Raw genomic sequence first — 14,290 nt, 5'->3', positions numbered from 1 at the left:
GTAGCTATAGTAATCTGCCTTTTGAAGCACATTTGTTAAAGTGGTGATGAAGTGGTTTGTTCTCTTGCCCCAGGTCTAGCTCAAGTTCAGGTTTATGCATATAACCCATGCCAAGTAGTCTCTGAAAACTGAGGTCTTTGATATTTGGTCTTCATATCACTAAAATCTGATATTGTGATTTGAGTTTAGAAGTCTTAATGACTTTAAAGAAAATCAAAATACCACTCTTGGAAGGTAGAAGTAAGAGATTGAATATTTCTCAAATTGGAAATTGAACAGAATATAGAAACACAATGCATGTGGAAGGGACTTTTATGTCTATTTTTAAATTGCATTTTAATTTTAACTACACGAGAAATGATGAGACAAAGCTAGTGTCTTCTTTATTCTCAAAATAAAGATGAAGCCTGTCATCTTTTCACAGAAGTTCTTGACACCCTGGGGGAGTAACCGGGGATAATTCTATTTTTCAATGTTAAAAATACCACATCCTTTCATTCACATAGTGCTTATTCATTTTCAAAGTACTTTTAAAATATATCACTTCATTTAATCTTTCCTAATTTGCTCATGGCACCTTTGCCATGTTCCTAAGGGATTCTCCAGCAGCCTCTTTCTTTCCTCCTTTCTTCTTGCTCACATAGTCCCAACTAGAATTGTACATTGGAATCACCTGGGGAGCTGTAAAAACACTTAGAACTGGGTCCCAGCCCAGACCTCAATTTATTCCGAATTCCTGGGGATGGGGCTCAGACATTGGTTTTTTTGTTTGTTTTCAAATTCCCCAAGTGACTCTAAAAAGGATCCAGGTTTGATAACCACTGCTCTAACCTATTGCCGAATCACCGTCTCCTGAGATCTACTGTTAGATTCACCCTCCTGACACTCTGGTTTGCTCACTTCATTATTTGACCATCCTCTAGCTCTTAAAACACCATTCTCCATGAGTGTCTGGAATCTATCATTCCTTCCTAGTTCTTTTTTTCTTTTTCAGTAGCCTACCATCTCAGTTTCCCCAAATTTATTCACTGCACTAAATTTACAAAAAAATAAATCTCAAATTGTACAAGCCAGACCCAGGTGATCATCCTCAATAAACCTGGCACACAAAAGGTGCTCAGTGATGAAAGAAAGAAAGAAAGAAAGAAAGAAAGAAAGAAAGAAAGAAAGAAAGAAAGAAAGAAAGAAAGAAAGAAAGAAAGAAAGAAAGAAAGAAAGAAAGAAAGAAAGAAAGAAAGAAAGAAAGAAAGAAAGAAAGAAAGAAAGAAAGAAAGAAAGAAAGAAAGAAAGAAAGAAAGAAAGAAAGAAAGAAAGAAAGAAAGAAAGAAAGAAAGAAAGAAAGAAAGAAAGAAAGAAAGAAAGAAAGAAAGAAAGAAAGAAAGAAAGAAAGAAAGAAAGAAAGAAAGAGAGAAGGGGGAAGAAAGGGAGAAAGAAAGATGCATTAGCAGAGAGGCTGTGCAGAAATGGAAGAGTTGAGCCTTCATTTTTAAGAACTCACATCCATTCTCTTCATTTCAGGGAGGATTAAAAGCAGTGGTGTGGACCGATGCATTTCAGATGGTTGTCATGACTGTGGGCTTCTTAACAGTTCTCATTCGAGGATCAGCCGATGCTGGTGGATTACACAATGTATTAGAGCAATCAGCAAATGGATCTCGACTAAATATATTTGAGTATGTCCAATGCTACTTTTTCTTGTTTTATAAAGATTTAGCCATATGACCTCATCACCTAAAATAATATTTGGGCATCAAAGGAATGTATTTGTTCACTCACTTCTCTCTGCCTCATAGCTTTGATGTAGATCCTCTCAGGAGGCACACTTTTTGGACAATCTCAGTGGGAGGAACTTTTACATGGCTTGGAATCTATGGAGTTAATCAGTCGACCATCCAGCGATGCATCTCTTGCAAAACAGAAAAACATGCCAAGCTGTGAGTTATTAATGAACATGTCAATGTTTTTTCTCCACCCTTTATATGCTTCAAATGTGTTTGTGTGAGTGTGTAAAAGAGAGAAAGAAACAAAGATTCGTTTAACCCTTTCAACAATTTTTTGAGGCAGGCATTACTATTCCCTTCCCACAGGAAGTGGCAGTGCTGGGATTTGAACTTAGATCTTTCTGTCTGCCTTTGCTCACCGTCATTTGCTGCTTTCATTTACTGAGAAATTACTGGGTTAAATTAGGTGCTGTGGGAAGCAATGCAGAAATAAGGAGCACATATTTCTTACTTACAGTTTCTCTGATGAGATGGTCCTCATCACTATTTCCATCCAGCATGTGTTCTCTTCAATTACTATTTTTATTTTGATGGATGTACTGTAAAAGTTTCCAAGGAGAGGTTAAAAGAAGAAAACCCAAGGTAATGAAGCAAGTCGTAACGGGGCTTCAGCTGCTCCAACTCCTGCCCGGATAGCCAGTCACCAGTTTTACCAGATCTGCTTACTCTGAAGGAGTCCACAGAGTCACAACTTAAGGCTTTTTAAAACCATGCAATTCCTCCCACCTTCTAGAATGGAGACCAAAGGAAGTTATGCACTTTTTTTTTTTTTTTTTTTTTTGTAAAACTGGCAGAAATAAGCTAGAATTTCATTGAAAATAGGCATTTCATCCTCATTGCTGCTACCCAAGTTTCCAGCCTCTGCAGACTTGTCAGAATGTCGTTAACTTTTCTTGGAGTGAGAAACAGTCACTATGAATATTTCCACAACTGATCATAAAATACTTTCAATGCATAGTTTCTTATTTAGACAGAATAAAAGATAAAATTGACTGGATATGGTTAAACATGTTGTAACTTGAATTTCAAAAGGGAATATATTACTTACATAGTTCACATACCCTCAGAAGGAAGAAGTGAAAGCATTATCTACTGTTCTATCAATTCACTGGGAACATATTCATATCCTATTACAATAAATAATATTAAACTCTCTACACATGTGATCATCACTTTCTCAAATAGTTGAATTACTAAAAATGTATTTAGGATCAAATATAATTTTTATCTTAAAATTCACTTAAAATTAGAATTCATTTAAAATTCTGCATTAAAATAAATTAGAGTTGATGATATCTGATAAGGGAAGAATCTTTAGGCGAAATAAATAATAATTCTCTGTTAAATCAAGGGGTTTTTTAAATCTTATGTGCTTGTGTTATCCTATTTATTGTTGTGAACATGCCTAATTTCTCCTTATTATTGTAATAGTACCTAAAAGTTAGGAAATGTATTTTTTTCATCATTTTTTCAAGAGGCCAAGAATAGTACTTTGTGCTTATTAAATATTGATTACTTATTGAACAAAGTAATGCTTCAAGAAGGTCATGCTTCAATGTGTGAATGTGTAAGCATATCAATGGATACATATATACATAAGAATTTATGTGTGTGTGTGCATGTGTAGGAGTGTATATATGTATATTCCGGCATGTGTACTTGTGCTTGTGTATCTTTAAATCTCGTTTAGTGGATTGGTTTAAACTAAGCAACCCATTCATAATAGTTTCTTGGAATTTGTTACATTAGTATTTGACGGGTATAAAAACTGTCAGAGTGGCTTCCCTGGTGGTGCAGTGTTTGAGAGTCCGGCTGCCGATGCAGGGGACACGGGTTCGTGCCCCGGTCGGGGAAGATCCCACGTGCCGCGGAGCGGCTGGGCCCGTGAGCCATGGCCGCTGAGCCTGCGCGTCCGGAGCCTGTGCTCCGCAACGGGAGAGGCCACAGCAGTGAGACGCCCGCGTACAGCAAAAAAAAGAAAAAAAATTCTGTTTCTTTGTTATCAAGAATAGGCTGCAGAATTTAGTGGAGGCTTGGGGTGCCTAACCAGCTCCACAGAAGGCCACCAATCAGTCTGATTGGGAGCAAAGGTGTTGCGGGAGAGGCCACAGCAGTGAGAGGCCCGCGTACCGCAACAACAAAAAAAAAAAAATTAAGAAAACTGTCAGAAAAGGAGAGATACTCACGAAGGAAGAAATATATATAATTTCCTAAGCATTTAGGACTGCCATTCCTGGTTCCACCCATCCCCACTCCCGTGGAAGGACCAGAGCTATGATGGGAATTTTGTTAGAATAAGGAAAGATGAAAAAAAAAAAACTGTCTTTAGAAAAGACTTCCCTGTAAAAATCTTAGTTGATTTAGTTGATACAATTCAGGAGTGAGAAATCAGTCCAAATGGTCAGTATGGTTGAAGTGCACACAGCTGGAGGGGAGATTGCTATAGTGGGGATCTAGTGGCACCTTTCATTTGTCACGCAACTGGAGCCTCAAGGGCACTTCCAGGGCAACTGGGGGCCACTCAGAGCCAGCTGCCAACAGACTCTTATCTAGGAGGCTCTATAGAATGTTGATTACGTGCATCACTTCTGCTCAATTATCTGAGAGCCTGATGTAATTAGGACATTCCATCAGGTTTTAGAAAAATCTCTGCATCATAGGTAGGTGAAAATACATCCATAAAGTTCATACTGAATGTGGCCATAGGTTAAAACCAGAAGTGACCCATTATAGATGCATTTAATTGCATGGCCAGAATGCTGATTACTCACTAAAGACAGCTTCATCTTAAGGCAGATCTTCTTCACACTTAGGAATAGTATCACTTACCAAGTCATTTTAGACGTGCTCCCTGGAAGCTGCTTTGGACGCTTTGGTTTCTAGACTTCAGTTTACGTTTCAGGACTGCAAGTAGAAGATGATGCTGTGACGCAGGAGAAGCTGGTGCAGGTTACCAGGTCCCTTCCCATCACCGTCTCATGTCCCGGCTGAGATGAGCACATCCACATCCAGTCACTTATGTTCCATTCTCTTTGCCTTTGTTTATTTTCTTTATATCTTTTATTGCATCTAAATTCACCTTGTTTATTTATTTCATTTTGGTGATTATTACCTGCTTCTAATCCCAGAATATCATCTTCATGAGGGTGGGCTCTGGGTTGCTCACTGCTATGTCCTCAGTACCCAGAAGAACCTGGTACATAGTGATGCTTCATAAATATTTTCTGAATGAATCGATGAAGTGGCTTAAGTTGCAAACAGGAGAATTAGCCCTGTAGAGAATTAAAGTCTATCTCTAAAGAAAAAAAATAAGTTCAAATACAAGGGCTTTAACATTCTATTATACAATTTTGCCACTGATTTCTCATTTCCCATAGTTGACTGGTGAGTTTTAAAAATTGTTTTGAATAATGGCTATATAACCTACATATGGCTGTATAACCTCCATATATTTTTATGGGGTATAACTCATTCAATCCTCATATTAGTCCTATAACAAGAAGTAAGGCAGGTATGTTACATTCTTTTTACCAAGGATTTAACTGGCTCAGAGTCTTGGTGACTTGTCTGAAGTCACACAGTTGTTAAGGATAAAGTCTTCTGACTCCAGGTCCAATGCTCTTTTCAAAAAAGAAATGATGTAAAGAGTATAAACATATTGTAAAGAATTTCTATCTTTCATTTATTCATTTAATCACTTTTAACAAAAATAAAATAATTTATGTCTGCTATGTGCCAGCACTATTGTGTGCTCTGGGGACAAAGCCCTGTGTGTGTTCAAGTGGGGGAAACAGATAATAAACAAATAAATGTATTATACAATTTCAGATAAGGATAAATGCTATAAATAGAATCTGATGAGAGAGCAGGGAGTGACCTTTCAGGTAAAGAGGCCTATCCAGGATATGGCCTAAGAAAAGTTTGAATAGAATTTGTCTAAATGGCAGAAGTAAGAGTATAGCTAATTCAGTCTGCAGATATTGACCATTTTATGTATCAAATGTATTCTCCAAAGGCTATGTCTAAATCAACCTTTTTGAAACAAAAGCAAACAAACAACTAAAACTCAAAGATAAATCTGGTTGGAATAATCCCAAGGAAGGAATTTCAGAGATAATACCCTTTCCTAATGTAAATAATTAAAATAAAAATTTCCAAATGGGTTGATTATTTAATATATTTGCTTCATAAAAGAATACTTTGATTTAAGGGTTTTCTGAAAGTCAGGTACACCTGTACAGCAGGGGTTTTAGGGGGCTTTGAAATGAATATGTGTCCTTACATTTGAATGTGAGTGCATCTGAATCCCTTCAAACAATGGCTGAATCCCAGGAAAGGCCTCCTGTTGCTCTTTGGGCACCCTGCCGCTTGAAACTCTCTCCAGAGCAAGATTGTTTGTTCTCTCACTGATCCAGTGTGAGGCCAGCCGACTTTCAAGTTTTCCCTGAGATTTAGAAGATGTGTAATATTTTGGCTTTCAAAGAACAGTATGAATACAAAATAACCATAGGATACTACAAATGCACTCAAACTGAAGTTAAGCAGAATGTTATAGAATAAAAAGAATTGCTGTAGAATAAAAAGAATTGCTCCAAAAAATGTGGGGAAAATGACTTTAGGTCTTTCATACCTTCTATTGCCTTTTAAAAAATTGAACTTTAAACTTCATCTGATTTAATCTCCAAAGCGAATATTTCCAAAATGTGTCTATTTCTACATTTATCTCATCATTCCTCTGGAATAAAAGATGTTAAAATGTAAGTTGGCTTTTTGACAGTTCCATGAATTGAGTGGGGGGAAATTACTTGAAGTTATATAATATGAGTGATTGATACGTGAAATTTCACCCAAGGAAATAGACCTCACACTACACATTGCAACTTTTCAGAAAAGCTATTTCAAAAGCAAACCCATCAAAAATCTACCTTGTTCAAATTTCATAATCAGTCTAAAAATGTAACATGCCCAAACAGAAAAATGCAAAAGTATAAAAAGTAATGATTTTTTAAAAATTGAAATATAATCGACTTGTATTAGTTTCAGGTATATAACAGTGACTTGATATCAAAATATATACATTCTTGAAGGCTATAGAATTTTATTTTATAGCAGGAAGGCCCCCAAAATTTTGCCTTGAGTCTTTGGTAATGCCCTCACCACACTGTAATATGACATAGAGTCTACCAGTAGATCCATGTGTTATTTTCTAGAGCCTTGTATTTCAACTTGTTGGGCCTCTGGGTCATTCTGGCATGTGCTGTCTTCTCTGGCTTAATCATGTACTCCCACTTCAAAGACTGTGATCCTTGGACTTCTGGTATCATCTCAGCACCAGACCAGGTATGTGCTCCCTTGGGGCCAGTGGGGAACAGATGAAATGAGTGTGTTTCTGGCCATCAATGCTGAGCCTTTCTCTTTTTCTACCTGGACCTCTAGGTATTTCCCAAACCCCAAAGACTTGATTTCTTTCCTCTCCTCTTGAATGATATTATCACAGATCAGGTTCTAATACTGGGGAGTGAACATGTAAGAAGAAGGTATCTTACCTTGTCCTTGAAGGCAAGGACTGGGGCCAGGGCAGGGCTGGGGAGAGTGGAAGAGGACTTGAACCTATAGCTTTGGTTTTTAATGCCACCATTCAATTCTTTTTTTATATCCATCACAAGGTTGATTAATGATGCTTTAATCTCAGATTGAACAAAATGACCCTTGTTTCTACAATGCTTCTTTTCTGCTCATGTCTTCTCATTATGGCTTAAACAATATCACCCCAATATATTACATTAAACATGCTTTTTTAAAATTAATTTTTATTGGAGTACAGTTGATTTACACTGTTGTGTTAGTTTCAGCTGTACAGCAAAGCGAATCAGTTATACATACACATATATCCACTCTTTTTTAGATTCTATTCTGATATAGGTCATTACAGAGTATTGAGTTCCCTGTGCTATACAGTAGGTTCCTATTTGTTATCTATTTTATACATAGTAGTGTGTATATGTCAGTCCAAATCTCCCAATTTATCCCTCCTCTTCCTTTCCCTCCGGTGATCATAAGTTTGTTTTCTACATCTGTGACTCTATTTCTGTTTTGTAAATAGGTTCATTTGTACCATTATTTTAAGATTCCACATATAAGTGGCATCATATGATATTTATCTTTCTCTGTCTGACTTATTTTACTCAGTATGACAATCTCTTGGTCCATCCTTAAAAACTCCATTCACGGAGAATATTCTCAGGAGGAGCTATCGTCTCTATCCTCTCCCCCTACGTATACAACTGTCCCACTGTGTCCTGTGGCTGCTCCTCTCCCACAGATCTGGCTCCAGAGTAGAACCATAATACCTAGACTCCCCGAAGACCTGTTTTAAGCATTTGTTTTTAGGATTTAGTTTCTAACATTAAGGGTAAACAGGCAAGAAAATAGCACACATTGCAAATTTAAAAAAAGTTAAAAGTTCCTGAATATTTTAAAGTTCATCCAACATTTTCCTTATATGACTGTCCCCTTCCTATCCCTTCCCCTCCCCTACAGCTGCACCTCAGGTCCATGGAATTGGATTGATCATAACCTCATTTGTTAGTATTTAACAGCGAAAGTCCAGGCAAATTCCTTTATTGTTACTTTATTTTTTTTCTTTTATTTCCCACCTCCTTTTGCTAAAAAGCTACAATACAGTCCCACATTTCAGACACTGCTGATGAAACCACTAATCCCATCTTGTTTTGCCTCCTCTTCAGCTGATGCCATACTTCGTCATGGAGTTATTTGCCACCATGCCAGGACTTCCAGGACTTTTTGTGGCTTGTGCCTTCAGTGGAACTCTGAGGTTAGTGTATTGACTACACTTGGCAATAATGTTCTGATAATGATGATGGTGAGGATGGTGAGATCAAGGCAACAAGGATGACAAGGGTAATGGTGGTATTCATTATCAGTATTACTGAGTATTCACTGTGTGTCAGCTACCCCGCTGAATGCCTTATATGTATTTGTTCATTAGTTGTCACACATAATATGAGGCCGAAACGACTCATTATCATCAGCTTACAAATAAGGAAACTAAGATTTAGCAAGGTAGATAACTTACCCATGGTGAGACAGTAAACTACAGAGGTGGTATGTAAACCTAGGTCTGCCTTTGCACTAGATCTCTCTGTTTATTTTCTTAACCTTGTCTGATGCCAACTGCCCCCATGATTTCGCGTCACCTGCACACAAGGCAGCTCTCTCTGCTGGCATTTCTCATTCAGCTGCAATACATTCTTAGAGATTTGTCCTTTGCAATTCATTCTCTCTATCTTCAATAACACTCAGGCAGCTAAGAACATCCATATCCAAAATGTAGACATTATTCTAAATACAAAATTTTTCACAGATTTATTCTAACAAATATTTTAGAAGGTTTATATTATGCCAGGCACAGCTGGTGACAGTGGGGATACTTCAGGGAACAAGACTAGCATAAGTATTGCCCTGATATAGAGTTTTCATTCTGGTAGACGTGGAAGACGGACAATATATAACTAAATGACAACAAAAAAGACAAGATATTGTTTGACAATGACAAATAGTATAAAGGAAATGACAGAGTGATAGCCTAGAGAGAGGTTAGGTTTGGGGACTTTGTTTTTGATAGGGTCTTTAGTGAACTCCTATTTAAGTATATGACATTTGTGTTGAGATCTAAAGTGTGTGGAGAAGCCAGCTCTGTGAAGATCACAGGCAGAAACTTTTACAGGCAGCGGGGAGGGCAAATACCAAAGCTCCAAGGAGATAATCTGTATAGAATAGTTCAGGATCCAAGAGAAGAGTTGAAGCATAAGGAACGGGGAGGACAGCAGATGGGGAGGAGCCTAAAGAGGCAAGCAGGCATCAGATCAGGAAGAACCTTTATGAAAGAATAAAGAGCTTGCATTTCATATTAAATAGGAAGGTTTGAAGCAAGGAGGTTTGATGATGTCATACATCTGAAGACACAGTCTTCTTTGTGGAGGGAAGTGGCTATTACAGAAGCAAGAGTGGTGAAAGTGGGTGACTATACAGGAGGCTTTTGCCTTAATCCAGGTTGGACATGATAGTGACTTGGAGAATGGGGGCAAGGGTGTTGAGAGCAATGGACTAAAACATTAAGACAGTATCACGTTTTTAGATTCCACATGGAAGTGATATCAGATATCATACGGTATTTGTCTTTCTCTCTCTCACTTACTTCACTTAGTATGATACATATTCCCTTGATCAGAAGTGGGGTTGGCTACCTTTCCATACTTTCACTGGCCGTTTGTAGTTCTTTTTCTGTAAAATGCCAATTCATATTCCCTGCTATTTTTTTCTTTTGAGCTTTCTTCCTTATATATATAGGAAAATAGCTTATTGACATATGTCTCATTTTTCTCATCTGTTCTATGTATATTTGCTTTAGTAATAGTATTTTTGAGTATGTTGAGCTTCTATTTCATATTAATCAATCCTTTTACATTATGGCTTCTAGGTTTATATCATTCTTATGAGGGCTTCTCCATTCCATGTTTATAAATAATCATCCAGATATCATTCTAGTCTATGGCCTTATTAAATGTTAAAATTATTAAATCATCTAGACTATACATGGGGTATAAGAAATGAAGTGGAGTTCCTGACTTATTTTCCTTCTAAGTTAGTAGACAGTTGTCCCATTATTTTTTAGTAAAAAGCCACATTTTCACCACTGACTTGAAATGCTACTTTTATCACATCCTACATTCTTTTATATATTTGGAACTTTTCCTGGATTTTCTTTTACATTCCTTTGATCTATTTGTGTACAGTTATGACAGTACTAATAAATTTAATGACTAAGCTTTAAAGTTTGATTTAAAATATGTTAGGTTAGTATTTATTCATTACATTCCTTTTACAGAATTTCCTTTGATATCAGATTTTTCCTAATTATTTTCAGTTAATTCTATAGAACTTGGGTGTACTCAAATCATAATACCTGCAAATACTTTTGAGTTCTCTTCTTTTCTAATAGTTATACTTCTATGTTCACTCATGTAATTATGCTTTGAGAACAATGATAAAAAATTGAGGGATTACAGAAATCCTTGTTTTGTTATGCACTTTATCTTTCTATTTTATTTTTTAATAAATTTACTTAATTACTTTTGGCTGTGTTGGGTCTTCGTTTCTGCGTGCGGGCTTTCTCTAGTTGCGGCAAGCAGGGGCTACTCTTCCTTGCGGTGCGTGGGCTTCTCACTGCAGTGGCTTCTCTTGTGGGACAGGGGCTCTAGGCTCACGGGCTTCAGTAATTGTGGCACACAGGCTTCGTTCCTCCTCGGCATGTGGGATCTTCCCAGACCAGGGCTCGAACCTATGTCCCCTGCATTGGCAGGCAGGATTCTTAACCACTGCACCACCAGGGAAGTCCCTGTTATGCACTTTAAAGGGAATTGTTCTTGGATTTTACCATTAAATATGATTTCAGGTTTTGGTTTAAACTATATTATTTATTTACATTTTAAAATATTTATATAAAACTAATAAAATCATAAAAAGAACAAAAATGCATATATTTATTCTACTTTAAGAAATATTTTTATCAGGGAGAAATATTGAATTTTGGTAAACTATTGGCATTTTTGAAATGAGTATTTTTTTCTTTTTTAGCTTTTGGCATATTAATATTAATATGTTGACATTTCAAAAATAGCAACATCTCTTAATTCATATAATGACTTTAAATTGCTTATGGTATAATTTTAACTTAGTGTTCTGCTGCATTATTTTTACTAATACTCTTTGTAGGATTTTGCATCAGTAATATAAAATCATCTCAAGGAAACTAAGGACAGAAACGATGAACACCAGAGGATCAAACACAGTAGGGTGACACGCTAGCTTTCATTTTGTCCCTCCCTACAGAGCTTTATTTATTTTTCTTAAAGCTGACTCCAGAATGGAGAAATATAGCTGTCAACAGATTAATTCCCCCATAAGAGAATGGTTGATTCTTTTGATCTCAAGTTCGAAAATTCCAAGAAAGAGACACTGGACAGTACATATTATAGAGAGATTACTATTACTATAACATTAAGGAGGGTGTTGGGTTAGGGAAAGGGAAAGACAAGAGTGGGAGGAGGAGTAAAGAGATGGTGGTTGAGCGATAGGAAAAAAAAAAAATGATTTTCACCATCTTGTAACAGTTTTAGAATCTGAGAAATTGACATATGGATAATACATCTGACCTCAAAAGCAACCCAGCAAAGGTTCTACAAATCTGCTCCCTCTGGGCCAAAATCAGCTTTTTGTTCCCTCCCTCCCAGTGGATTCAAGGGTTAACCCTAATGTTTGAAACTTTCAAATGATGGATTTTGAGCCATATATGTTGGGAGCATGGAAGTTTATTTTATTTGATCATCTCCTTTCCTTATTTGACTCGCATGGATCTACAGATAGAAGAGGAGTCTTATAGGGAACATCTATTCTACTAGCTAAAATATTCCCAGCCTAGATTTGGAATTTAATAAGCTTTCATGCTATTCTGCAAAGAAAACTCCAACTTCTTGGGTTGTCTGTCCACTAAGCGAGTTTTAGGGCTATAAGACTGAACTCTGATTGGAAAGTCAGAGAGAGAATATCAGAGCTTTTATGTGCTTTTGGTCTTTGCCTGCTTCCTAGTCTTATCTTTGCCTCTTTCTCCCTTATTAATTGCATGCTAGTCACACTGGGGCTTCCTGCTGTTGAACAAAACAAGTTTTCCACCTGTAGGCCTTTACTTGTAATTTTCCCTTTGTTCTAAAACATCTTTTTCTGAATTTGCATGGGTCCTTTCAGTGCCTATCTTAACCATCACTTCCATAGGGAAGAATATCCTAACTTCATATGGGTTTAGGCCTCTGAAAGACATGATTTCATAGCTTTGTTATTTTTCTTCATAACAATTGTAGTCAATTGTATAATTGATTGTTAAATGTCTATGTCGCCAAGTAGAGTGTAAGCTCTATGTCTTTCTGGTTCACCATTGTATGCCTAGTACTCAGAATGAACAGATGCATAAATGGTATGAATGAATGAGTGAATGAATGAATGAATGGCATATTGTACTGATTCCTGGATTAAGATAGTACTTTCTGCCTCAAGTTTAACCTTCACACACACACGCACACGCACACGCACACGCACACGCACACACACAAAATCTCTCTGCTACTGCACGCTAACTCATTTAACGTCTTGTTAGGGAAATCAGTGAGAGTTCCAGCATGAAAGCCTAACTTCTTCACTGGAGTTAGAGGAAGACATCAAAGAGTATTAAGCACAGAAGCAGCTTGGAAGAGTGAGTAGACAGGTCATGTAGTTCCCCTGAAGTTCCAGAATAAGGACATATGTCTGTCTCTGTCTTTTTCTAGAGCCCTGCCTTGTCTATTTGCCCTGGACACCAGGGCAGGCCGGTCAGCTTTATTTACCTTGGACTATGTTCTCACTTTTGTCTCCCGGTAGCACCGTGGCTGCCAGCATCAATGCCTTAGCGACAGTGACGTTTGAGGATTTTGTCAAGAGCTGTTTTCCCCATCTCTCCGACAAGCTGAGCACCTGGATGAGTAAAGGCTTATGTAGGTACAGCCGGTGGATCTTCTATTCCATATCATGAAATGAACGTGTGGTACGTGTCAAATCCTGCACATGCTATTCAGGGCACTCTGACAGGCACAAGAGCATGTGAAGATACATGAGGAACCTCACATGTCAATTCTTATACTTCGAGAGATACCAGGAGGGTACTAGGAAAGAATGACCAGTTAGCTTAGCTTTTACCAACCTTACATTCGACATTCTTCTGTGTTCATCCTACACCCTAGATTCATCACAGCAACACCTCTTGATTATGCCATGTATTGATACTATTTAGTCTCTCCACAGAGGAAGATGTTCTGCTCACTATCGCCAGTCAGCTGATCTAATAAAGCCAAATTCTTTTCTAAAGAGTCCCTTATTACCAAATATTCTTCATTGGTTTCTAATAGTTTTAGTAGTAATAATTTGCAATATAAAATTATTTTATCTATAAGGCTATGTTTAATATTATATACTTATTTTCATTAAATTAAATTATTTATCAATTGCAGAACTAATACCATCTTGTTTTATATTATAGCTTTGCAGTGTTTTATTTAAAATATCTGTTAGAGCAGCTCTTGTCACTTTTAGGTAGAAATTTTTAGTGTTGCGACTGTTTTTTTTCTTTTTTTGCAAAAACAAATTTGGGGCTGTTCATGTTTATTTATTCTTTCAGATTAAGTTTAAAATAATTCACTGCATGTTATCTAGTTGCACACACACACACACACACACCCCCATCTCAACGGAATTGCATTAAACTGAAAAACATATTTGGAAATAATTAACATCTTTATAAGCTTTCCATCTAGCAATAGCATTTTCCATTTAGCATCATATTTTCTCTCTTAGATATGAATTATCCTCATGTCTTCATCCTCTGCTTCTCCCCCTCCTCCCTT

The 14,290-nt window shown here is 37.0% G+C and overlaps 1 protein-coding gene across 1 annotated transcript in view; it reads left to right on the top strand.

Moving 5' to 3' along the window:
• Nucleotides 1-14,290, top strand: part of SLC5A12 (solute carrier family 5 member 12) — a 44,714-nt gene that overhangs the window by 13,479 nt on the left and 16,945 nt on the right. The window contains exons 5-9 of the mRNA XM_007108524.2: nt 1,519-1,673; nt 1,794-1,934; nt 6,992-7,121; nt 8,528-8,616; nt 13,272-13,384. Of these exons, the coding sequence (XP_007108586.1) occupies nt 1,519-1,673; nt 1,794-1,934; nt 6,992-7,121; nt 8,528-8,616; nt 13,272-13,384 (628 nt within the window). The remainder of the gene's footprint in view (nt 1-1,518; nt 1,674-1,793; nt 1,935-6,991; nt 7,122-8,527; nt 8,617-13,271; nt 13,385-14,290) is intronic.

The sequence above is a fragment of the Physeter macrocephalus genome, chromosome 16 (assembly GCF_002837175.3).
Source record: "Physeter macrocephalus isolate SW-GA chromosome 16, ASM283717v5, whole genome shotgun sequence".
Lineage (NCBI taxonomy): Eukaryota > Metazoa > Chordata > Mammalia > Artiodactyla > Physeteridae > Physeter > Physeter macrocephalus.
The sequence above is the reverse complement of the archived record's forward strand: the minus strand, read 5'-3'. Positions and strand labels throughout refer to the sequence as shown.